The sequence below is a fragment of the Gallinula chloropus genome (genome assembly GCF_964237585.1).
Source record: "Gallinula chloropus genome assembly, chromosome: 10".
NCBI classification, from domain to species: domain Eukaryota; kingdom Metazoa; phylum Chordata; class Aves; order Gruiformes; family Rallidae; genus Gallinula; species Gallinula chloropus.
Window position 1 is genome coordinate 6263034 of NC_140095.1, and position 27617 is coordinate 6290650.

Sequence of the window (27617 nt, forward strand, 5' to 3'; positions counted from 1 at the left end):
CCTTCATAAGTATATTCCAACAGTGAATTGCAGAATTTAGTTTGCGTCTGATGACTCACGTTACTGTCTCCTCACTAAAAGAACACGCAAACAGAGGATACCCCTGTTTTTAGAACCATAGCCTGGTGTCTGCTGGTTGTTTATGGCTTTGAAAACACATCTGCTGGTCACCCTATCACTTGAATTAGGTGACATGATCGAAGCAGATGCATTCACACAGCGTACAGAACTTTTTCATTTTCCACAGAGATTTATCCAAAAGAGAACAAAACTTCTTACCTAAAACTTAGGTGCTGCCTGGACCCACTTGACTATTTTTTCTTTTAAAGAAAGTTTTTCAGACAATCAATTACAAAGTCCAGACTTCAGAAAAGATAATTTTAAAACAATTTTTAAAAGCGTGAAGATGTGGACATTGGAAGTTTGAATTTATTTTGATAAAAGTGAGTGTGAGGCTGTAGCCTTACATCACCTGAATTGCAATGGGAAGAAAATTAACTAAATAAATATCCGCATAGGGAAAAGAGACTACAGAAACTGATAATTAAAATTGGGTTTTAGACTTTTCTATTTCTGCACTTTTACTATTTTTAAGATGGCATTTTAAACTCAAGCTTCTTTCAAATAAATACATATTATACAGGATATTAAGACAGAAACCTCAGTAAATTTGTTGATACATTTCTACTGGAGTGACTAATGAACCCACTGTGCCCTAGACAGATCCATAACGAGAGTTCATAGGTTCAAACCCTGTCTAGGGCTCATTCATCAAAATTAAATGCGTACTGCAGCACAGTATTAAAAAATATCCATCCATTCCTTCTGTAAATCCATTGCTTACAATGGAAAAAACCTACTGGGTTGACTTTTTGACCCTGTAACTGTGATCAACTGGCTCACTTGTCCAAGGTCAAACAAAATGCAGCAGTGAAAGTTGGACTGAGGAATTAACTTCAGTGTAGAGCGACTGCCACATATAAAATGTGGGTGGGAGGATGACGACAACGGGAAACTAGTTACTGTGTTAATTCACCTCTATAAACTGTATTAGAAATAGAGCTGCTGTATGGATGCTAGAAATGATTCCCAGCACCGCTGCTGCACAACTGCAGATGTATCACATGTATCTTTCCATAATTTGTTTGCGGTTTTCATATTTTTTCTTCATTTCTAGGAACTACAGGGAATTCTTGTATTCATGAGTTCTGACACACTCTCTATTTCTTTGCCCATTGTAGCAAAATATTTCCAGAAGGTAAAAGGCTTGTGCTGCAACGAAATACCAGCAGCAGCAGATTCAAGATGTTGTGCAGATATTTTTGTTCAGATATTGTTAATTTTTTTGGGGGCAACTTCAAATAAAGTCAATTAAACTAAATCTAGCCATGATAATGTGGAGAAACAGGGAATGGGACATCTTAATTTTGTAGGTAATAAACATAAATTTGAGTAAAGATGAGATGATTCAACAAGATGAGAAAACAGTGCTGTTTATCAAAAATCTATCAGATGGAAGGAGCTGCTGCCCACAGCAGCCATCACCAAGGGTGTCTTTGTGGAGTCCTGGGAGTGCTAAGAGGGTGTTTTATTTGTGGGCAGTTTGGGAAGCTGAATCAGTTAGAGCTCTGTATATCAGTGATTGGTAGGACAGCATGCAGAGGAACTGACCGAGCTGAGAAGCTCCCAGTTCTACCCCAACAGACTTGGGGCTCTTTTAAAGCACTCATACACGTCATCCCTCAGTAGGGCCATGACATTTTTATCACTGCTCTGGGCTAAAGAAGTGAGTAGAGCCATGGCTTAAATAGGTGATTATATGATTCAAGTATGTGAAGCCATAAATAGCAAACAAAACCAGTGTGCATACGACATATAGTAACCTCCTGTCTTTAGTGAAGCCTATCTGCTGCACAGTTTGTTGTAAGAGTTACGTTACAACAATACGATGGCCACGATGAAAATGAAATCTGGTGAACATTTTCCTGTAGGCTTTAGATGGCCATGGAAAAATTGCTGGAGGTAGCTAGAGCTCAGTTTTGTTCTTGCCATTACGAACCAATGTAAAGCTATTACAAAAGTCTCTGACTAAACTCAACAGTTTTGGCCATGCTACACAAATCCTTCTTTGCAGTTCTAAAGGTTAATTTGATACCCCCCCACCCTGAACTGCAATGCTGCAGAAAGCACAGGCTTCATCCTGCTCAACACCTTGGTAGGCAGCTTTCTCCAGCCATACAACTGATTCTCCTCTTAGCCACACAGCTTGTAAATTCAACATCAAATTTTGTTCTCTGCATTATGAGCTTGATGAGTAGCAAGCACTTTTATCATTTTCAGAATTATTCCAAGTGGATGCTTTCTCCTTCAAGATCGATGTACCAGGGAGAGCTCAACATGAATTTATTTTCAATTATGTATGACTTTCTTTGAATAAGCACAGCTTTTTCTGGCATATGAAGAGTAAAATCATTGTGGTTGCTAAAAGTTTCAGAATCCTATCTAAGAAATTGGAGAGCACAATTGCACTGTAAAATTCAATTGTTCAACTGTGCAAATTACACCCTAGACAGGTCTTATTTATTTTATGGATCCTATTTATTACTGTTCATTTGAGCTTTGTGTATTTTACATTTCTGGCAGCACATACATCTAAACAGATAGACTGCAGTGATTGTCTTGGGCCAAAGGGGTTTTTATCTCTCCCTAAGGTGAATGGTTTACCCAGGAAAATTGTATCTGCACTTCATTTAAAGTAAACCCTGAGGAAAATCCAAGCAAATGGGGCATGATATGTTTATCTCTTGAGTTTTAAAATTACTCTCAGAAGCCAGATTCTCAGTATGGAAGGTGTCACTGCGCTTCCAAAAGGAGATACAGAGCTTCAGCACACTCAGACTTTCATTCCAAAACAACATATAAAATGACTTGACTATACTGGGAAGACAGTGAAGAAATACGTTTTGTGCAAAACAAATCTTTTCTCTGACTTAGATACCAAGGTGTAAGGTTGAAACAGAGAAAGTCACTTCTCAGCTGGCGTTGAAATCGCCTAAGAAAGTTGCTCACACATTTCTGTCCCTACCAACCTGAGAAACTGAGGCAGAAAGCTGTTCTAGAAACAGACAGTCTGTGGACATATTTGTATCCAGAGGATATGTAAATATGAACTGAACCATGTATTCTGAAGGGCATGTTTAAGGTTGCAAAGACACACACACAGATATAAACCCAACATTAAAAGCACACATATCTGTTTAGATGTCTCGACACGTACACATCAACATCCACTCACACACGCTGGCAGCATCAGGGCAGAAGATCTCCCTGCCAACATGTGAAACCAGGCACTTTACAAGGTGACCAAGCCATAACCGACCCTCTGATTCCTGGAGGACAGTAATCAAGAAGCCTGTTGCACAGAACTCCGTTTCCTCTGCATCCATCGGCTGACAATACGCAGCGTCACACGTGAGCTCAGTGAAGAAGCATTTTCTGTTCGGTCCTTGGCACTAACTGCTCTGCTTCAGGTTTATTTAATAACAGTCACTGCTAGTTGTCTTTACAGCTCTTCTTTCAACTGAGCTGCAGTTAAAAATACCCCGGACCTCTAGCAACGCGACAGTAATTTCCTGAGATATCTGAAACTTCTAATAATTTTTGCAAATTATGGACTGAAGTATTAATGCTGTGAATGGCCAGTATCCACATGATTAAATATATATGCCTGAAGTAGCGATCCATCAATGAGTTTATAACCTGACAACATTTCAGTATGCAAAACATATGACACTTATTAAGCACGGAATTCACATTTGCTTAATATTTGCTCTTTGTGGGAGGTTTCCTGTCTCACCCTCAGACCATAATAACACTCTGCATTTCACATAGACAATGCTGAAGGAAAGCCTTACACACAAAGTCCAAGAGCAAACTGTCACACTTCTCATTTGGTTTCCCTTAAGAAAATAATTCAGTAACTAATAACAATAGGTTCTAGTGTTTTTAGTTGCTTTGAACAGATGTGCTATGAATATCCAGAGCAGAATATGGAAAGGGAGCAGGAAAAGCGAAAAGCTACACAATCTGAAATTTGTAATAATGTTAACTGTCTCATACATCTGAAACCATCAATTAAGCAGATGAATCCAGACAGAAGTACTTACAGATGGGACAGGGACACCAGGTCGTTGAAAGAACCTTCTGGAACACTGGAAATATCGTTGCCATGGAGCGTCCTAGAAGAGGGGAGAAGCAGGCAGGCATCAAACCACAGTATTTTATCTGCTCCCCACAAGCAAAGGGATTGGGGCTTAAGAAGGATATTCAAGTTTGTTTCTTTGAGAGTTTCCACGAGCTCCACAGCTCATGAGCTTTATTACTGTTACCTCTAGATATTGACATTTAAAATAATTATACAACCAGAATTGTTGGTGACTAATATTTTAAATTAAAAAGGTGACATAATACTTATGCCATTAAAAGTATATTGATGACATACAGACCCTGTGCTCTTATAGAATCCCATTAGCAGGAAACAGAAAAAACAGAAGGCAAATAGGAACCGGGAAAGTTGAATTAAATATTGACTTCAGAGATATCCTAGGAGACAGCAAGGGTCCATGAGGGAAAACATATCTACAATGTCACATTCTAGTTTCCCATTCTTACAGTAGGAAATACCTCTTCATGTGGTATTTTAAAAATCCATTTGACAAATACATTTATACTACCAGGGAAAATACTTGGAATCAGTTGTTTTAGGACATTATTCAGCATTTCTCTAGCAGGGTTTTCAGGATTCTTATGAAAGGGTTCTCCACTGTTTCCAGGACAATTTAAGCAGCCACTTTATCTCTTTTTCTAAGAAATACACTTATGTGTTACATAGCAAGCATAAACAGAAAGACTTTTCTTGAAGCTTGTAGAGCACAATACTTGTGTTCAGAGTGTCAGACACAAGGGTAAAAAATCCTTATTTGTGTTTACTTGTGGGTTTTGTTGCAATTGCAACTGAAGGCCCAGGTACAAAGTCACAGTAAAGGCTGTGAGAGACAGAGGGAAGAGCACTTTGTGTAGCACCCAGGCTATGGTCAGACAGGAGAACACGCAGCAACAAACGAGTACGTGGGAGAGCACAGGATGCTGGGGGTGACAACTGCATAAGAACTATCCAGACAATGCACCAGAGACGATACACATTCGTGTGAGATTTTATTTTGTACATAAATACAATCAGCTACCCAGCCACTGCCTCCTCTGCCTCACTAGATAATGATCTGGCAAAAAATACCAGAGAGAAAAATATTTATAGTGTATTCTAACTCGAAAAAGAGAGAGAACTTGTAAGAGGCCAATGAGAGTCGGTTCCGCTGGATCTCATTAGCTGTTTCTTAAACAAAAGTTGGTAGAAAACTGGCAAAGGAAAAGGACATCAATATTTTAAAATTATATTTTCTTTTTCAGTTCTCCCCTGAGCTTGTTCAGTTACAGCTAACTGCTGTACTGTTTATGTCCTCTTTCCCAGGTCCTGGAATTACTGTCAGTACTCCAGACATGGCAGAGGAGAGTGGAAAACAGAAACCTGCTGTGAGTCAGTTTTGTAGCAGCTCTTTCCCTTGAGTCATTTATTTTCTACTTTACCTGGTGATTTGTGGAACACAGCAATCACTTCTATTATTATTTTTACTTTTTGTGACTGCAGAGATGCTTGTTTAAAACAAACTGAACAGCTGGGCCCATGGAAACACACCACAGCCCCAGATGAGAAGAAAAGCATCTGGTTTTGCATCCTTTCTTGCCTTTCTCAAAGCTTCATGGGGACCTACACGGTGCCCTGTGACTCTTCTGAATTCTACCTTTTCATTCTGCCCCACACTAGCATACTCAACAAGGAAAGCCAAACTTGGCAGGGGAAAATAGACCTTGTCCTGTCTCCCACGAGCCTGAGCTGTGCATGGGGCTGTGAACTATGTGAGCTTAAGCAATGTTACCACCATCACGTTGCACAGCTGCTCACTGCAGCTGTAGTCTCTTTAGATTGTACAGCAAAGTTTTTCTACAGAGCATGAAACCACAGAAACTACAGCAGATTTATCTTGCTGGCATCTTTCTCCAGTTCTTGATGCCACTATGCCAAAGACTTCTCCTCCCAACATCTTGATTCTGAAATGTTCCTTTAAGCATACCTAGGTTTTGGCTATCAATGATAACACTTGGCATATATAAGGATGTGTCTCCAAGCAATTAATACGAACAGGAGCAGGAAGGATATGGGCTCCCACACAGTAACTCCAGATAAAGCATGCACACTAACTGTATACAGAATGACCAACAGACTGAGGCATACCCCACAGCTATTAAATAAGTATTTTTGTTCATATGAGGATGCAAGGTCAGACCTGGTCAACAACTTGTCATCAGAATATTCCCTCCTTTATGAAATGAGCTTATTTAAATAAGCAGATGTTCATAATGAGCTTATATTATGATCTTTTAAACTACTTAAAGATGTGCAAGACTATTCTCTCTGAACAGACAGCAGAACTTCTATTTATCTTCATGTCATATCAGCTATGTTTATTCTGTGAAGGGGTGCGTTTTCTTTCCTAAATGTCTTGGAAAATTCTTCCAAGAGAAACCGAAGAATGAAAAAGCCATTTAGCTGTAAGAGGTAAAACCATCAAAATACAGAACCATTTGGAACGAACAGCTTGACTACAGATCTTGAACACTGAGGTTTGCTGCATGGATGCAAATGTCTGCCTTCTAACAAACATCACACCGGCAACATCGTCAGCTACACTGGAATCATAAATGACAAAGTGCTAAAAACTTAAAATTCAAAATAATAAATAGTAGCAAAAGAATTCAAAAGTGCAAAATATCTTTTTGGTCTTGGATCAACAAGAGGAACATATTTTTATACCATAAAATCCTATAAATAAAAGGTCAAAGAAAGCTTAAACATTTGGTCAGTTAAAGCACACACATTAATGTGTGTGCTCTCCCTCAAAAGAACAACTTGTGCTCGTCTAAAAACTGGAAAGCAGCAGCAATATGAATTTACGGGGATGGGGATCTCCTCCCAGAGCACACAGAGTAACAAACCACTTGGAATTCTTGAAATAAAAACTTTCTTTGACATGCAATCTCAGGAATTCACTACTTTGTCTTCAACATGCCCTTTTGGGTTGGGTTTTTTTGTTGGTTGAGGGGTTGTTTTTGTTTTTACTAAAGGTTCCTGCCTCCTAGCCCATTGTCTTGTATCATTCAGTTACCATAGACACAGAAAGGGGATGCTTTTTCAGTAAACAATTATCTGCCCCATAAAGACAGAAAGGTGGCTAAAAGCTTGGCTGAGCTTACAAGGCCACATCCCATGGCAGTTAGACACCTACAATGAACCCCAAAGGATGCCAAACCCCTCAGGAACCAAACACTCCTTGGATGTCAGAGGGAGTGGGAAGCAGTGTCACTGCTCAAGGCTTGTAACAGCAGCACCTTGTACAGATTGGCTGGGTAAGTACAAGTAGCCATTCTGCAATGCCAAAACCCACAAACCTCAACAAAAAAAACTAAAGCCAAATAATATTTCTCTTAGGTCAATCCAATGTAGCATCCAGCAATTATATACATTGCACAAATTGGTTCCAAAGAGTATTTGTATTTACTTCATCATCACACATGTGATGTATTTATTTTATCATCACATCATGCCATGTTTGTGTGAGCTTTGAACTGCAGTAAATATCCATCAGATTTCAGTAAAACAGGAACGTCTCACGCCAGCAACATATTCTGTTGCTCATGTTATAATTTCTTTCAAAAATGTAACATGGAAATTTTTTTAGGGATCTGAGAAAGAAGTTGGATTTCTGGATTGCCTCTTAATTAGATCAGAAGAAAATATCAGAAGTTACAACATTGTCACACAATACAAATGATTTTTAAAATAATAATTTCAGGTCAACAAGAGAGCTCTAATATTTGTAATTACTTTGATTCAATATCAGCCCTTAAAATCCAGTTACATTTGGCTTCTAAAAAACTTTAGATAAAAAAAAACAACCTAAAAAGCAAAGCAGCAAAGAAAACCACCCCAGAAGTTTGCACTGCAACAGCCACATTGCAAAAACCTGCTGATATGAACTTTTGCTTATTAAGAACGATTCTGAGGTGCCTATGCTGAAATCCCTCCTGGCACACTTTGGCGGCTGTTACCGATACACCAGGTGAAGACGACTCAGGGTTAGAGGCCTCAGTGTGCAAACACTGATACATGGCCAGGCTTAAACACAAACACGTCGACTCTGTAGTCTTCTCACTTGGGCTCGTGCTGAAAAGTGTAAGAGAGAGGATGGAACCAGGTATGTGCCAAAGATCACCTTCATCCCAAATCGATGATTATTCGCATTTTCAAACACTTATTTAACTTATTTACTAGAGAAGCAAAAAGGAAAGAAAAGAAGGGATTTGGAAGACACATAAGCCTGTACAAGAAGGGGCTGCTACCTCCAAAGGCATGCACAGCCATAGGTAGTGAGATCTCTACATCTTGTAAGAGAAGAAAGTGTAGAAATTGTTTTGCTGATGTTTTCTCTTTTAAATTCCCCTGAGAATATGGATAATAAATAACTGACAATAACACATTTCCCACTGTCACTCGGAAACCATTTTCTCTCTGGAGAATTGATTTTTAATAACAACACAGAGGACATGTGGCAAAACTTGTAGCTGATACTAGAGTATTGCAGGCCATAATAAATCAAATCAATCTGGAGGCTTCCAAATGCATGGAGCAGAGGCAGAGATCCCCATTCAGGCTTCATTTCACTTCTGCCGCTAGGGTAAGACAGGGAGGGCTTCTCCCTTGAAAGAGGAAAGTATTTTTTTCCAAAATTTTTTAGCAGATCATTTAAAAAAGCCAGAAGATAGCAGTTATTAAAATAGTGCCCTTTGGTTCTGTCCATTTGTGGTCTGCAAGAACAGAAGCGAAAAGACATATTGTTGCTATTGGAAAGAGTATATCTACACTGTAATTCAGGGTAGAGAGTCCCAAACTAGCTTTAATCAAGCTAGCTTGCATTATCAGAAGCAGGCCTGAAGACAGACCCATATGGAATTATTTATTGGTCCATGAATCTGAATATATTCATCTGTGGCTGAATTTCAGGACTCTCATAACAGCTCAAATGTGACCATCCTAGAGTGCTAGAAATCAGAGTCCCAAGCCAAACCTAAAACAACAAATCCAAAGCACGTATTTTTCTTGTTTCTAATAATGAAAACTGGGAATCTAAAGCTGTCTTGTAAGTTCGGAGGTTTAAACCTAGATCTCTATTTTACCCCTCAAACAGCATTGCCTTATTGCTTCCAATGCCCACGTTGACACCTGAATTCCATACTTAGGGAGTCAGTGCACTGAACACATTGCTCTACAAATTCATAGGAATGTCTGCATGTGAATGACATCTAATTTAAAAATAAATAATTAAACAAATTCTCATTTGATGTTTCAATGCACTCAGGACATAGTCTTCAGTTCCTCTGTCCTGACTTTTTAGTGTTCAAAGGCGTTTTTCCTTCAGCACACCAAATAATCTCATCACAGATGAGCTATTTAATTTGTCTGCTTTCAGGTTATTGGGCAAATAATGATGACCCTCTTGTGCTGCTGGGCAGTGGGGAAGAATGTGGCTTCACCCTGTCCTGACAGCTGCACATGGGGTCATGCGTCCACCCAAACAAGTGAGCAAATCCAACTCAGGGCTTTTTTCTCATGGGGCAGGTGGGGAGTGAGAAACAGTAAATATGTGACTGAAGCAGGAGCTGGGGGGCTGCTTGCAGTAAGGAACAGGCCCATAGCCCGCAATGAGATGATATAAAGAAGATGGCTTTCAGAAGAGATTGTGAGCACATTGTTCAATCCAGAAAGCTGCTGAAAACAGCTATGCTGGAAAGAGAGTAGAAAAGGATGTCCAAAGAAAGAAACCACACACAGACATTTCTGAGTGTGCCACCGGTCAACAAATAATTGCATTCATGACAATAACATTTGAGAGGGGCACCTCAGCATTCCTGGCACCCAACCATTGGCTTGACTTACTCATTGTTTTAGTGTGGGACTTGTAATGTCATAGAATCACAGAATCATAGAATTGTAGGGGTTGGAAGGGACCTCGAGAGATCATCGGGTCCAACCCCCTGCCAAAACAGCTCCCTAGGACGTACCACTCAGGTAGGTGTCCAGATGGATCTTGAATATCCCCAGAGAAGGAGACTCCACACCCCCTGGGCAGCCTGTCCCAGGGCTCCCTCACCCTCACTGGGGAAAAGTTCTTCCCCATGTTGGTGCAGAACTTCCTGTGCTCCAACTTGCAGCCATTGCCCCTGGTCCTGTCCCCACAGACACTGAAAAGGGGCTGGCTGATTCCCCCTGCATCCCCTGCTTCAGATAATTATAAACTTTAATTATAATCCCTTCAGATTGCATTCTTTTATGTAAAAACCTGCTGGCAGAAATATAAATTAATAAAAAATATTCTAAAAAATGCACAAGGTTTCAGTAAAGACACTCTTGCTGAAGCATCCAATGCAAACTTACACTCCAAAATATGATCAAGTTTCTATCAACAAAGAGAAAAGTCCTTTCCCGTGGGGCACCCAAACACTGGTCAAGTAGAAAAGACAACAGACTCTATCCAGTCCCTCAAGAGGTCTGTTCTCATCATAGTTCTTGTCCCTGAGCTATCAGAGAAAAGTCATTCACCCTGCAAATATGTAATTGCTTCTTTTTAAACTTTAGCATTCACCTGCTCTATTCATTGCTGGACATATTGCACCTAAGTACAAGTACATTGAAGCTAATTGTGTGAAAATATTTATGACTATGGATCAAGTGAAAGCCATCTGCTCATTAAAAACCTCCCTGACATCAACAGCATTCTAATAAGCTGCAACTCAGCAGCATGGGAGAAGTGGTACTTACAGCACTCGAAGGGACCTGAGCCCATTGAACGCGTGGACTGGAATGCACCGAAGTCTGTTGTAACTCAAGATGCTGGGAGGAGGAGAGAACAGAGTTACAACCTTGTATTTTCTCAGATTCTTTCACTACCAATTCAACCCCAGAGAAGCGTGGAAAGCCACGTGCTTAAGTAACAACATATACACTATTTTTTCCACACCCAAGGTGGTGTCTGAAGAGCAATTAAAATTGTTATCAAAACTTTGGACTACTTACAGTGTTGATAACTGAGTCATATTGCTGAAGGTGTAATTGGCCAGTACACTTATGCTGTTGTTGCTCAAATCACTGAAGAAATACACAGAGAAAATATAATTTATATGTATAAATTGGGAAGTAAGTATTTTTTAAAAGATTACACAATATCTGTGTGCAGCAAAAGGCTTGCAGGAAATGAAAAGTCACATATGAACTGATATAATATTTTTCTAACCGACTTTGAATAAGTTCTAAAAAGCAAAGCACATCAGACTCCCCTAGAAAGCCACAAACTCATAAATATTAAGACATATTTCCAGTGTGTAGCATTTAAAAAAAAATCAGTGAATACAAGCAAAATTTTTGAAGGATAACTTAAAAAAATGATACAAGCATGGGTGAGTATTTACTGTTCCAACTTGCTGTGCAGTGTGTCACAGCCATACCATTGCCATATGCTCTTCACATTATCAGCTACTAGAACAAAATTTTATTTTTCATTAAGAATAAGTCTGTCATGCTCAAACAGAACATTTTGTTTTGTCATTGCTCTCCCATGAAAAACAAAATGAGAGATGTTTCCAAATAAAACGCTCTTTTAAAGCAGAGGATTCCAGTTTTCCCTCCATGCTGTTTTTGTCTGAGGTTGTTCTGCTCACTTGACTTGTGTATCTACGCAGCCCATTCAAAGAGGATCTGAAAATTTTGGAGGGATAGCTCAGCCAAGAAATTCCACTCCTCTTTATTTCAGAGCAATTTTCGGAACAGTCTGGTTGTGTCTCTGTGTGACTGTTTATAGCCGAAACAGCCATGCAAATTTTCATTGCCTTAGCACTATAAATACTGCCTCACCTAGAACAAATTAATGCCATCTCCTCTGTTAAAGACCTTTACAACTTGCCCCAGGTACATCTGCCAAGTGAAACCGTAGCAGGCTGTGAGAGAGGTGCATCCTCTCATAGAAGCTGGGAGCTCCTGCAGAGAAAAGGTCTCTGGTGCTCCCCGTCACCTCACTCTCCACTCTTCACAAACACTTATTGGCGGCAGTGACCACTGCGAGCTGCTTTCCAAATTCAAACTGCAGAAGGTTTTAGGCTTTGTGGTGGTTTGGGTTTTTTTCCTGTCTCCCCCCACCCCCAGTACCAATTATTTATGTTCCACCTAAAACACAGTGCAAGCACAAGTCATGTAATTTTCTTGACATCAAAACGACATGTTTCTTACATCAGTGTCAGGTGTTTGAAGGTGGAGAGCCCCTTTGGCACAGCAGTCAGATGGTTTCCTTCCAAGTATCTGAAAAGAGTCAGGTTTGACAATTACACAAACATGTTAACAAGAACTCCTGTCACTCAATCTGTACCATGAATGAGGAAAATATAAAGTCAGTCACTAAGGAAATTATCTTTGATTCATTGCTCTGAAACTACAACAGTTTCTCCTTTATAAGTGAATTATCCCACATGCAAATCATGACCAGTAGCTTATTGATTTATGTATTTTTTTAAGACTTGGCAGTGACTGAAGGATCTCTGGTGTACAGCAAACAGAAAGGGCCATTTGGTTCTATGTCAGCAACTGAAGAAGGGCAGAAAAATTGTATGGCTTGTGCCCTGAACTGAACATTACCTTTAACAAGTTTCTGTAAGAACACTGAGTAGGAACCCTGTAGCAAAGTGTTAGTTTGTGTAAGTACCTTGTACAACTGGCACTGCCTGGTCTCTGTGGTGCAAAAAGCCTCACATGAAGGTGTGTCAACACACACATCCGAGAGATTGACACCACATTCATTACAGCAATACCTGCCATGGCATATACATGTCCTCACACTTCCTTTGCAAATTATGCTGCTACAGGGGAAAATTTGGTACAAATTGAAGACACAAAACCAAGTTCTCTTTGAATACAGGTTCCTCCTACAAGCACTAAGTATATTGAATAAAATGACTCACAGTTCTAGGGTGGAAGTTGTTTGACAATGACTGTGTGTCTATTCAGACACATGCACAGCAGGGCTAAAGCTTTTTGGGATAATCCTATTCCTCATATGGGCACAAAGTACCTGTATTTTGCTTTTAACAGTCATGGGAAAAACCCTGGACTAACATCATACTTTCCAAAAGTTTGCCCAGAAGAGCATGGGTGCTCAAGACTCCCCAGCTGACCTGTGGCAGCAATAGGATGTGGGCCTTTCTCATTAGTTCCAAAGGAAAGGAGACAGAGATGCAATTCTTTTCCTTAGCCTTGGCTTCTGGGTGTAACTGCACCTACGATACCAACGTAATAAGGCTCCGAAGGAGCTTGTCCACTATGGTGCCATGATGCTGTCAGGGCAATCCTCCGGTCATCTGCCAGAAGCTCTATCTACTGGGGAAACAAATCCAACCTCCTCAGAAAGTACTGTGCAGGAGGAAGGTGTTTCTCCCTCCACAGGTGAGGATAACATGAAATATTTCCCTTCATTACAAGAGACTTTGGGGACTTCTAAGGTAGACATGGGGCAATGAAATTGATGTGGGATGTTTTAAAAGATAATCAACTGTAGCCAGGAAATACAGCCCACAGAAATCAGAACACTTACTGTGCTGCCTCTGCTGCTGAAAACATAATCTGATACTCATGTTAAGAATTTTTATCCCACACATACAATTTCCTTTTCTTTGGCAACAGACCTCCTTATTCTGCATTTACTATAGCAAACAACAATAATAATAGATTATTACTGTGCTGTATGTTCCCACTCGACATTAACTATAACAGCACAGAGATATTTATGTAAAATAAATCCAAGAAAATTTTCCCACAACTTTATTTTTATATAATTTAAAAATAAAATCTATAAACACTAACAGCATTTCTTATGTAATATGTTTTACAACTGCCTGTGCTGGTTTTGGCTGAGATGGAGTTAATTTTCTTCACAGCACCTAGTACAGGGCTGTGCTTTGGATCTGTGCTGGAAATGGTGCTGACAACAGAGGGATGGTTTCATTCCTGCTCAGCAGTGCTCACACAGAGCCAAGGCCTTTCCTGCTCCTCACCCCACCCCACCAGTGAGCAGGCTGGGGGTGCACAAGGAGTTGGAGGGGACACAGCTGGGACAGCTGATCCCCAAGACCGAAGGGATGTCCCAAACCATATGACATCACGTGCAGCAGATAAAGCCAGGGGAAGGAGGAGAAAGGGGAGGACATTCAGAGTGATGGCATTTATCTTCTCAAATCACCATTACATGTCACAGAGCCTGGCTGTCTTGGGGATGGCTGAACACCTGCCTGCCATGGGAAGCTGTAACTGAATTCCTTGTCTTGCTTTGCTTGTGTGCATGGCTTTTGCTTTACCTATTAAACTGTTGCCATCTCATCCCACAAGTTCTCTCACTTTCACTCTTCTGCCCCCAGCTCTGGGGTAATGAGTGAGCAGCTGTGTGGGGCCGAGTTACTGGCTGGGGTTAAACCACAACACTGTCACATTCCCCCCCCCCTCCTTCTACTTCAACATAATGCCCCTCTTGCCACTTTGTGCTGCCTCAGCTCTCTTTTCAACTAAACAACTCCAGCTAAACTAGCCCAGCTTTTTGCTTCTCCATTCTGCCTGTGCACAGGATCCCAGCAAGGCAGCTGTACCTTAAACCATGTGCTGGTGCTGACCTAGCTCCTGCTAGGATTAGGCTGGACAAGCTGGACTACAGGCTTTTGAATTTGAAACAAAAGCAAAATCCTTTCTTAATGAAAAACCCTCTACCAAACACATTACTCTCTCCATTCACAAAGATCACAAGCATTGAGTGACAGGGTTGTACAGCAAACAGTTAGCCCTTGCAAAGTACTGACAGCTGCTCTGCATCACAAACCAGAGTATGGGTTCATTGTGCCACATTTACACCTCCCATGGATATTCACATTCAGCAAGTGAAAAGTCACTTCCTTAATTTTGACTGAATTTGTTATAATTTATTTTGAAAATGGAGTTCCTTGGTGAATTCACACCATACATTGTTATGCAGAAGATCCTCACAACTCAACCACATATGTTACCATTTAAACAGGGAAAATCATGTCTCATTTCCCCAGTCATGGTCTGCTATGGACGTAGCAAGCCGCTGGGAGCCTGTGCCTTCTCCTTCATCCCAGAAAGTCACAAATCTTAAACCCATGTATGAGGGTAGGTTAAGGTTCCAGTCTTTATACCAAATGTAAAATCTAAAGAATTTCCAAAGGAAATCAAAAGCAGGTCATGTATTATGTATTTGGAAGCTCTCTAGGATTTTCTTTCAGGAAAGGGAACTCAGCTCTTGCAATGTGTTGAAATCTTCAGAAATAGATTTTCAGGGTATTCTCTTGTTGATCCCAGTATGAAACAGCCAGCAAAGTGAACAAACTGATGGTGCCGAAGCCAAGGTTCCCCCCCCCCATTGCTTTCTGGTGCAATCAAAAGTCAAGGGTGTACATTTTCATTGAGTGCTTCATTATTCAGCCCAATGTAGACACACAGACCCCTGGGGTTAAGCTCCTACAGAAGATCTGCTTTGAATAGCTTTGGATTTATACCACAAGCAACTGGATGTTTTTTTATATATGTGCTAGCAGAAAGCTGCAATACTTACAGCAGTGGTATAATTTCTGAACAGACATCATTTTGCACTGAAAAACTACTGATAATATACTTTCCACACATGTGTAAGAACTATTTGCCACCATTCAACCTTGCAACACAATGTACAAAGAGTGGCCATATTTTCTCAGCAAAAGGCATTAATTTTGAGAGCACATGTAAGTGGAATGAATTTGAAATAACCAGAGCTTTTAAGCCTAAGAGCATGCAAGAATGAAGAGGATCTGAGCTGCAACATGTGAAGAAACCAATTGCTGTTGCCCACCATGGGCAGGGAGAAGATGCAGGGGCAGCAGTTCTGCACCTTGGTGGGCTGAAGGTGATGCAAGAGGGCTGCAAGCTGGACATCATGAGTATTCATAAGGGTGAAGGGGCAGAGCCCAGTTACAAAACTCTGTGTATTTAGGCAGAAGCATATATAAATTAAAAACCATAGATGAAGCTACAGACCCCCTGTTGAACAAGAGAAAACAAGCCATAACAGGATGACATGGAGGGAAGATTGTATTTTTAATTCTTTCCAATCCTTAGCCAAAGGAGGATGATGCACATGGCATCCTGCAGACAAAGAACGATGGCATGCAAAGAAATGCTGGCATGAAGGAAAACAATGTATGTCTAATTTTAATCCTCAGAGTGAGGTTATTAATAGACAGCCAGAGTCAAGAGTGGGTGTCAGCTGCCTTAATACAGACACACTGTCTAGCATCCAAAACAACATCCTTTGCTTCTTGAAGTCTCCAGACTCTGTGGTTTAAATATCAGATTGGATTTTTTTTTTACTGCATGAACGCTGCTGGGAATCCTGAAGTCTCAGCAATGATTTGTAACCAACCAGCAATTACCTGAGCCAAAACTGACACTCCCCCTCCCTCCCAAACACGTGTTCATGTTCTCATAAAATGCCACCAACTGCCTACCAGGAAGGGTTTCTTCTAAAGCAGGACTGAGTGCTGGTGACAGATAACTGTTGGGCCAGGACTGCTGGCACTGTGGTGCCTGGCCTTTCCTCGCTCCAGACCCGTACCGACAGCGCCGGCTCCCGGAGCCCAGTGCCTGCGGCAGCCCTGGGGCTCATCCTGCACCTTCCACACACACTAACATCACATATAAAAAATTGAAAACTATGCACAAAAAGATGACAGCTGTTCTTTTTCCAACTTGTCTATTTTTATACTGAAACCTCTCGGATTGGAGGTGATATAACCAGCACAAGGTGCCAAAGCATCATGTAATGGTTTGAATCACTTGGAACATTTTTTGTACTGAAAAGTCTAGTCAGCCATAAAGTCAAGCTCACAGTGGAAATCTGTGCTAAAAGAAACTGGAGAGAGAAACCAGTTTGCAGGCACTAATTGAAAAGGCACAAAGTCTTTCCTTTAATTTCTTTAAATATTTCATGTTGAATGTTACAGTACAAAAAAAAAGATGACACGTGACAAATTGATACAGATCTAAAATTAAGTAATAGACTCAACTTTTTTATGCAGATACCCAATGTCCTAAAATTTTGAGGCAAGTTTCATTCCATAAAAACAGTGGCCTAGAAGATAACTGGACTGTGATAGATGAAACATCCACCAAGCATAAATTTTAGGAGCTCCAATTACAGTCTTTTTAGAAGAAGCAAAATTGAGGTATGTATCTAGGTACAAATCCTGATCTCAAATTTTCTTAAATTTTGGCAAATTTGGACTCTGGATTTTGCCATATTTGTGTGTCAGAACACAACCTACAGATCTGCCACACAGAAATGTGTTGTGTTTGAGACAAAAACGAAGGCCCTAAAGTAAAGCTTACCATTAGTCCCTATTAGTGCTAGAGTCACTTTTCCAATATGTGCTCAAGCTTCACCAGTCATTGAACACACTATATGATAGCATTGATGCTATTTACTTTTTATAAAGTATCAGACTTGAAATGTGGCTCTATGTCCTCTGTTTCAGCTGTGACTACAACATCCTCCTACAGAGCTACCCGTTCTCTCTATGGGCGAGTTTTCCTCCTCAGCGCATTAAGCAGGCTGTAAAGCCTTTTATGACACAGGACTGCATACGCCTAAGCTTTGATCTAAATTGCTTCCCTCCCATATTATCAAAGGAAAATTCACTGATGTCTGTGTTAAGGGTCAGGGTATAAAATAGTGCAGATTGCCAGACAAGCCAAAACATTTGCATTCTCAAGCAGATGATTTTCATCAGCTCTCCGACTTCAGTTACCCCTTTGATCAGCGGCAATATGGGCACACTGAAAAACGGCCCTAAATTGTTACAATATTCTGCAGTCAGTATGGTAACTAACTGCTGAGAGTGCATTTGCTGCCACAGTTTGCACAGAGCAGGTACAAGCTGCTATTTTTAGTCGCAAGTCAAGAAAAATCACAAGCATCTTGGAAGATGAAAGGGAGGGCTGAAACTGGTGGCAAATCAATCCACCCCCAAGCAGAAGTGGCAGCAAATACATGGGAAGAAGCCATCACAATCATCTTGGCAAACAGAGATTCAGCTGAACAAAGGTGTCATGCTAAAGCTGAGGGTGAACAGGCAGCAAACTACAGGTGGGGAATAAAGAGCTAAAAGCCCGTTCAATGGGATCCCACTGCTGGGAAGCAGACCAGCCACCTGTGAAAACCCGTGTCAAGCACTGAATGAGCTTGGAGGCTAAATGGACCTAACACACAGAACAAACAGCACCAATGGGAGAGAGGTTTGTGGGGAGAGAAAGAGAAATGGTGAAGGGAATGCAAATATTAATAAGTAAGTATTAATGGAAATGGAAAGAAAACCAATCACAGTGATGCAAGGATGCAGGATTTCCTAACAATCCCATCGGTGCTATCATATATAGCTCAGTGTCACGGCAACATTTGGAGTCTAGAGATGACATGATTAGTACACGTTTATTCTAAAATACACCATGCTCATTATGCTACAGTTTATGCACACACCGTCTATATAATTGCCTCCAATGTTTTTCCCCAATGCAAAATATTATGTGCTGTAGGGCCATAGAAGCAGCTGGATGCTGTCAGATAAGACTTTATTAGAAATAGACCATACTTTTTGTGAAAAAAAGAAAAAAACTTGTGTTCACACACTGAGGTAATGTGTAAAAGGAAAAAGAGCATGGGAAACTTAGTTCAAACAGATTTTTTTGGGGGGAGAGATGGGGGGTGGGGGGAAGAAGAAAAGGAAAGCCTAAAACACTAAGCAGCAGCAAGGCTGTGTTCCAAACTAGTTCACTGCATGAACATTTTACTTTTGAACATCTGGACTAGAAAACTAAGTATGTTCAAAAAAAACCCCAAGGCTTCTCTGCAGAGCAAGCACAGTGGGAAAAAAATGTAGGCAGTATGTAAATATACTGCAAAGGAATTTGCAAGAAACGACATCGTATTTCCCTATTCCCAAGAAGCTAAGAGAAGGCTTGCCCATGATGACGGGGTTTTGTGAAGGAATAGCTGGGAAATAGACATTTCTTGCATCATCATCCTCCTAAAAAGCCAGGAGACTTAGTGATCTTTTCAACTCTATTCTAAATGGAAGCCTTCCCTGCCAAGGTAATCCCTCCTCCCAAGGGTGGTACAAACCAAACACGGGGATGTCTCCTGTCATTCCAAGCTCTAAATATAAAGGAGATAATGGTTTTCACATGTTTTGTCATTCTACACATGCAAAACAGAGACTCAGGAAGAAAGCTGGAAGGAACAAGCCCATGTCTCCAGTCCACCATGTAATAAACCACTGATGGTGATCTTTTTTGCTGAGCTTCAGTAGAGTGAAAGTTGGCCTGGCAAAGGGTAACACTTTCCCTGTGTGCCTGAGCAAGAGGTATGTTCATTTTTGCACATTGCTATCTGGTATGTGTGGCAATGAAAGAATTATTGGTTAAAGAGTATTTTAAGACCTCTAAAAGAATTTAAAAGAGCTTCTGAGAAGGCTGTGGTTCAGTGGCAACAGACAGGTTTATCTAGATACAGGCAGTGTTTTTTCTTGACTACACTGTAGAAAACCCACTGCTGTTCATTAAAAAGCACTGCAGCTCACATGCCCTGTGAATGAACACATCAGTGATGGAAGCTTATAAATGTCAGACTGGTCCATTCATAAAAATCCCACTAACATGCTCCTCTGCATCTTATCCCCGTTCAGGCCTCCCACAGGGAGGGAGCTCTGGGATACCAGGACAAGCTGTGGGCTCCCTCATTGCACCCTCATCCTCTCTTTGGCATGACCTCTGTCCTCAGTGACCATCATTTTGTGAGAGTGCCCGGTGGGAGCCTGGAGACTCCAGCACACTGCCCAGAGGTCTCGGACATGGGAGTGCAGAAGGGGCGAAAGGCAGTTCTGGCTGCAGTGACACAGGGACAGGGTTTTTATTTATCTGAGCACTTGCAACCAATGCTCATCCCTGCCATCTGCTGTGCCAATGAGATCCTGCCTGGATCCTGTTGTGGCTCCCTCCAGCCATGCAAAAGCTGTGATACCTTCTGCAGCAGGTAACTTAGGCACTTTCCAGTTTCAAGCACTAATCAGATACCCTTTGCCACCACAAAACCAAAACAGTTTAAGAAAATACTCCAGCCTTAGGACACAGGTCAAGGATCTATGCCTCTCCTGGGCAAAATGGGGGTATTTTGGTGTGAGGGATGCGAATAGATTGAACAAGATAAATCTCTTGCACCCCGTAGGCAGAAATCTACTGGGTTTTCCTTGGCAAGTTTTAGCTGCCCTCAGAATGAGACAAGAAGTGGGGTTCCACAGGACACGCTACCTACCACAGCAGCAATCACAATTCTCAAACATGCCAGAATAAAAATCCTTAAGCTCACACTAGCAACCTGGGACCTAAGTGATACAGTCCCTTCTAGCTTATGGGCAACATCTGTATCTCAATCTGCAAGCAGAAGGAATGCAAGTAAGACTGAGTATGCATTTTTTATTCATTTCATTCCTGTCAGAGTTTCCACAAACACAAGAAATTGTTAGCTTCAGTACCTGCAGCTCATCTTTGGGTACAGATACAAATAAGGAGCTCAGCTTATGCTGGTTGAGAGGAGAGTGAGATCAGGACTGAATTTTTGAGACAGCTGGGACGGATTCAAGGTTACATTTGCAGAACATGAAATATTCAGAGCCAGCCAGTCCATGACTGACTGTGTTCTGCTGACACATTTCTGGATTGAAAGCAGAAAGGCGAACTAGAGGCTTGCACAGCCAAGACGCTCCTACTGAAGAAGACAAGTCACGTAAACTCCTATGAACTCAAACTGCTCAGTTCCAGGCTATTGCCTTATTTGCCAAGAAATAGCTTAAGAAATATAGCAGTTTTGATGAATGTGAGATTAATTTCACTCTTTTTGTGAAAGTTATGTCGTCAGCATATCAGATAGTATCAGTAAAACTCAATATGCAAAATTTTAACATAAAAATTCCTCATTGTGGTAGTGGAAATCAAAGTAACATCTGTGATATCTTATTGTTGGCAAGTCACACCTGAACAAAAACAGAGCAGAAACCACCTTGCATACTTTTTTATCACTCATGGCAATATATAAGGGAATGCAGGCCAGGACTTGGCTTTTAATTCAAACCATTATTACCAATGCCCTGGTTAACAGAGTTTCAAGGATGTATTCATTATTGCAAAACTTCCATGTTAGAGTTACCACATACACTTTCACTACACTCCTCATTCAGCAACAGTCTCATATTTGACTACAACACTGGTAAAAACGGAGGAAACTTCATTCTACCACTGTGAAGGGCGTAAAAAGATGTGTATCTCATTCATCAACTGCCTTGTTACTAAACAGTAAGAATACTATCAGATACTAAAAAAGAGAATCAGATTTGAATTCATGACAAAATTCACTGAACATACCAACTAACTCAACCAATTCCTTTCACATAGAAACGTTGATGAGACTGTACCAAGGTTCAGTAACAACTCACCTGGGATAGATTTGCATAAGGACCTAAAGGGGAAAAGCTCAGTATTTCTATTGCCAACTTTTTAAGCCTAGCAGTTCCAGCAGTGTATTTTCTTTCCATGGAAAGAAGCAAAGTCAGATGAAAAGACAACTAGAAAGATGGTTCTCAACTAGGATGAATTTACTTTACAATTTAATCTAATTATCTGTTATTTTAGCCATTTCATGAGGTTTAGAGAAAAGAATTCATTGTTTGTTTCCACTACTGGCTTGCTTTTTTTTTTAATCTCCTCAGAGCATAATTAGCTCACAGCTGCGTAAGTCAGGCACATATTTTCATCATCCTTTCAAATTGCCTGTTGTGAGCTTAGGCTTCTCAGAAGCACTACAGGATTACTGGACACCGATATATGTATTTGTTCCCTACGCAAAATTAATGGGTAGGAGGATAGATAAACTCTATTCCCATTACAGAGCAATGTATCCAGTCAAGGGACAAAGAAGTATTAAAATAACAGTCAAAACATATGGAAAGCACCAAAGCACAAAATACCATCACTAAAGTCAAAGACAAAACCCCCAAGGACATACAAAGCCTCATTATGAGGTAATTTCATGAAACTGGACATAACGTCTCAGGAAAGGAGCTATGTAAAAGGTAACTTACAGCTCAGTCACGTCTTTGGGAATTCCTTTGGGCAAGATCCGCAGCCCTTTGTTGCTGCACCGTACCACTGAGTCCACACAGGTACACTGTGAAGGACAAGGAGGTGAAAGCAAGCAGCTGCTTTCATCATTACCTGCAGAGGGAGAGAAACAGAGTGTTAGGAAGTCAGTGTTACAGCCCAAAGTCATGCACTTTGCAGATAACTGCTTACAAGGACCAAGGAGTGACATCCCTGAATCCACGGTAACCATCACAATATTTTAAAGTAGATCCAAAACATTGGATCAACCTGCCTTTGTGCAGGTTCTTTAGGTGACATGGACAACAGTTCAGAAACTGAATAGCAGTATTTTAAAATAAATATTTTTCTCTGAAGAGTGTCTACTCTGTAATCTTGCAAGTTACAGTAAAATCAATTGTGTGAATCCCAAATCCTCCCCCAATGCACTAGCTGAAATGAAGAACTGGACCTTAAATTCATATAGATGATGTTCATTATCTACTCTGCTTTAGAAAGACTTTAAAAATAATGTTAAATTCAGCTTTTACATGTTAATTTTTTACTTTTTAAAGTCAGCCCAGCACTTCATTTGTCATCTGAATTGTAAAACCTCATTGTTTCTGACAAGGATAACCAGGCAAACAACAAATTGAGCAGCATACTTCCAGCTGCTGGTGATCCATCTGTGCACACATAAAAGTAACTACTTTCTCCAAAAATGGCTTCAAAGGTCCATAAACAGCAGATTAAATCTTGTAATTGAAGAACAATAGAGTTGCTGCAGAAGAAACCAACTCTTTGAAGTTAAGAACATTAAAGCATGGATTTTCCCCAAAAGCAACAGGCTTTGCAAAACATAAGGCAAATGCTACAGTACCACAACGTGTATGAACGGAAAGACTGAGTGACACATTCTCTAGATGACAGTGAGAGGAACCACACAACTGCTTGTGAGTCCAGGCAGCCCAAGCTGACCAGCATGGAAACACCGTGCTGTGACCCAAGAGCTGTCATTAGGTGCCACCTTTTTTTTAAACTGATGCAAGGACTATTGGAGATGGATGTGTTTGTTTCTTCTCTCTGTTGGATGTACCCATGACCACTGAGACTAAAGAATAAGACTGGAAGCCCTGATACAGGATGATCAAATGATCCATAAATGCATGGGTAGGGAATCATATGCCTTCAGAGGGATGGAGAAACACGACCAGCCTATGGAAAAACAGGGAAGATATTTTCCCTCGTTCTCCCCAGCTGAGCTTAACAAGCTCAATGACTGGAAACAAAATTCCAAGTCTTTCACAAACCTGTAGAAAGAGCACGTTTCTTCAGCATACACCATTCCCCCCTATATTCTGTTTTACTCCCTGCCACCACCTACCTGCCATTCACCATGGCTGGCTGAGTGACTGCAGGACAGAGAAAGCTCCCAAGCAAGGAATGTCATTTTGTGGACCAGGATCATATTTTTTTTCCTCCCAAACTAAAAGGGAATTATTCTTTTATGACTAAACTTGAGTCCCTTGAGCTCTGAGTCAAAGCACCTGGGCCTGTTGCCAGATTGCTTGACTAGGACAGGAATTAATTTCTACTCTAAGTAGGAAATTTCTATCACTCTTATGGTCTCTTTAGAGGTATGACTAACTGCAGCTCCAGCGTATCTGGTCTAAACAGGCAATCACAGTCCACAAGTCAAGTTAACAGTGCATTCATCAGTCAAGTTTTCTCCTTACTATTTTCTCTAAAATCTGTTTAATCAGAAGACAAAGAACTACCTGGGGAATGAAAGAAATGTCAGGTTACATATATTTTTAAACCTATATGGACCCGGCAAAGCATTAAGCATCACTGAGTCCTTTCAAATAATATCTACGGTTTTTATTTCCCAATATTCAAACCTGTTATTGGTGAAATTGAACAGTACCCAAAACTAAAAGACTTTCCAAACAAGCACCATCCCCACTGGCTAAGTGTACGAGTAAGGAAGTGAGAAGAAGGGCCAGAATTACATTAGGATTACACAAAGCAGAGAGAAATTCATTCTTATCATTAGGTGTAAAATAGTAGGAACTCAGAAACTGGAAATCAAGTATCAAACTAAACTCCTGATAGGGAACAATGATCTCCAGCTGATGGTTGTCTTCTTCATCACTAAACTTAAAAGATTACCATGCAGTATTGCTTGATAGGAAGGGAGGTCCTCAAAGAACCACCAATTTTATCACAAATGCCAAATGGACCTGGATTTTCTTACCCTCACAGGTGAAGTCCTGGACATCTACATCTTGGATTGGAATATCCTTTAAGAAAAAGGGCTTCAAGCAGCGTGGATTTCCACTGACAATTCTCTTCTTCCTCAACCATTTTCCCAGCCAGGCCAAATGGCAGTTACAATTAAAGGAGTTAGCCAGTAAATTACTGAAACAGAACAAGACAAAATAGCATCAAACATGAGCATAGAGAAATACTGAAATAACTACAGAAAGGTTTCAAGACCAAGATTTTTCCTACCACCTGTTTCTGTGAGATCCTCTTCTGTTCTACAGATCAAGGAAGGTCTATGCAGGTTGGGAGTAGGGTTGTAATTAAAATATATGTCCAAACAAACATATTTTTATGCATAAACCAAAATCATACAATCATTGAATCACAGAATATACTGAGTTTGAAGGGACCCATAAGGATCATCAAGTCCAACCCATACTTTATACTCACCCATGCCATGGTCCATACAAACCAGTGCCAGGTGGGAGCAACTGGAAACCTGAATTTGGATTTCTTAATGAAACCATAAGGAAAGCACTCTATATGTACATATACACATATATAAAGCAGTACTGTCAGCTTGAGATACTTAATGAAGCTTCCTAATGCCAGTATAGCTGTAGTGAAATGCATCTGCTTGTCTGCCTTGTGAACTTTGTGAGCTCTACATCAAATCTTGCTACAGGTCATGAGGTATCTTTCCAATCTGACTGCAGCCCAGCTGTGGCACTGTTCTGTCCAGTGCTCAAAGCAACTGTTCAACAGCCTCTGTGAGAGGGATGGAGCTTCAACATAGCTTGGGTTAGCAGCATTTCAAACAGGAAAGCCCTGTCCATCCTGTGGTCAAGCATGAAAACATAGATCTAAAGCAACTTGTCAGTGGAGCAGTCAGTATAGAAAAGAATATTACTCATTTAAATTTCTTAATAGGTTGTGATCCTTCGAAAGAAAGGAGTGTAAGGTGACAGATACTTTAGGCAAGCATATTCCTAAGCTAACCAGAATTGGTGATGAGAATCTTGGAAAAAACCTTTAGTCTTCTAGAGTCCTGTACTGAAAAGCCTATCCATAGTTTGTTTGCAAGCTTTTTTACAACTACAGTTGGGATGAAGAAAGAGGCTAATATCCCTGGTAAATAAAGAAGGCTATCTTATGTACAAAGACAGGGAGAATCAATAGCCTCAGTCCTAGGTTGCCCATTGAAGAAAAATGAGCTGTCAGGGTCCCTTGCATAGAAAATGAAGTACATAAACTAACACTGATGGAATTCTCACATCATATGTGAGCATGTCCAAGAGTTACTATTTTGGTAGTACAGAAAAAAAAAATAATTCTCTAAAGCATATTATATCTTAAAGACAAAAAAATCTTAAAGCAACAAGCACTTCAAATGCAAGTGGAGTAGCTGAAGACCTTGTAAAACTTCACTTGCAACTTCTACAAACCTAAACATGTAGTCAAAATCACATTAGGTTTTCAGCCAAGCATTTCCTACAGAAAACCATACTGCTGAAGGCAAAAACATATGGCACAATTGAGGTGTGGCAGGAAGAAAACAAACCCAAACCAATTCCTAAATTATATAGGTTCTAGGCCAACATCAAATACCCACAATATGATTTACAGCTGCTTTCTGCATTGTAAAAAAGCATACTTCAATCGCTGTGCTAGCCTGGAGCTTTGGGTGTCTAATTACATGTAGATCTAGCACAGAGTATTGCACGTTGTGTAGGGGAGAACTGGAGGAGAAGAGAAAACTCAGCATATTGTTCAATAATAAAAATACTCAACTTCACACTGACTACATCCAAAGACAAGACGAACTTGTAATCTAAAGGTGAGAAAGGGAACAGGTTACAGAGGAGCTTTCGCACAGAATGTGCAGAAGAGCACTGAAAACATTAGTCTAATTCCAGTTACTTCCCTTCTGAGTGGTCTTCCATCTTCTTTAATCCATAATGGGACCACATGCAGGATGCCTTGTATATTTTCCATACTGACATACTTTGGCATGAACAGAGTGTTTAAACCAAATGTTTAAACCTCCAACGCTAAGGGAACCAACGCTTCAAAGCCCATTTGTTCCACTGAGAGAAGACAGTGAGATCATATTCACAGAACAACTCCTGTGACACAACCCCTTAGAATGCAATAATCCACAACTGGAAACAAACAGCAGGTGTATATAATCAGGTTTCTGGAAAACCAGCAGCTCTGGATGTAAAGAACATTTGTAAAGAACATTTGCTCATCCAGAGAGCATCTTACTGGGATATATCAAAAACCTTCAGGAACATTCGAACATTCAATCATGGAATTAGCAATTCTCCCTGTCTACAGAGGAGAGGTTGCTTTGACTCCACGTGCTACTGCTCACTAGTTCAGCAGCAGTAACTATCCACAGACCCCCATAGACCCCCCATTTTTAACATATGACCTAAAATTTATTAAATACTTGGATTAGAATTTGGACTCTGCTTTTCTCAGGGACTGAGACAGAACTACGTTGTTACATGTAAAATTAACAAATTTACTGGTTTGCAATCAAATAACTGGATAAAACGAGGACAAATTTGTCACATAACACATATCCTCCTGCCACTTTAGAACACCTAAATTTTGTTCTCTGTCTGCCTGTAGACCAGCGATGTTTTGTTTTAATGTAGTATGAAGTTCATACACGTCCCTGTATAGATGCTCTTTCCATGGCAAGACTGAGATGCAACTTTTGGAAAAAAAGTAAGATCGTAGCTCTCTATAAAGTATCACAGGGCATGAGAGATGCCCTGCTTCACTTGAAAAGCAACTGGAAGTCTGAAAAGCCAATTATTTGCAAAAGCTTTATTTTGGAACCTGGATATTCAAGTGGAAGTTCTCAAATCACACATAGTAACATCGGCCAGACAATTTGTTA

The 27617-nt window shown here is 40.5% G+C and overlaps 1 protein-coding gene across 1 annotated transcript in view; it reads right to left on the bottom strand.

Annotated features, from left to right (window-relative positions):
- SLIT3 (slit guidance ligand 3) overlaps window positions 1–27617 on the bottom strand; it is a gene marked incomplete at its 5' end in the record, with an annotated part of 502705 nt that overhangs the window by 76442 nt on the left and 398646 nt on the right. Inside the window, 6 exons of the mRNA XM_084268563.1 lie at window positions 4167–4238; window positions 10991–11062; window positions 11246–11317; window positions 12452–12520; window positions 22438–22570; window positions 24693–24856. Coding sequence (XP_084124689.1) covers window positions 4167–4238; window positions 10991–11062; window positions 11246–11317; window positions 12452–12520; window positions 22438–22570; window positions 24693–24856 — 582 coding nt within the window. The remainder of the gene's footprint in view (window positions 1–4166; window positions 4239–10990; window positions 11063–11245; window positions 11318–12451; window positions 12521–22437; window positions 22571–24692; window positions 24857–27617) is intronic.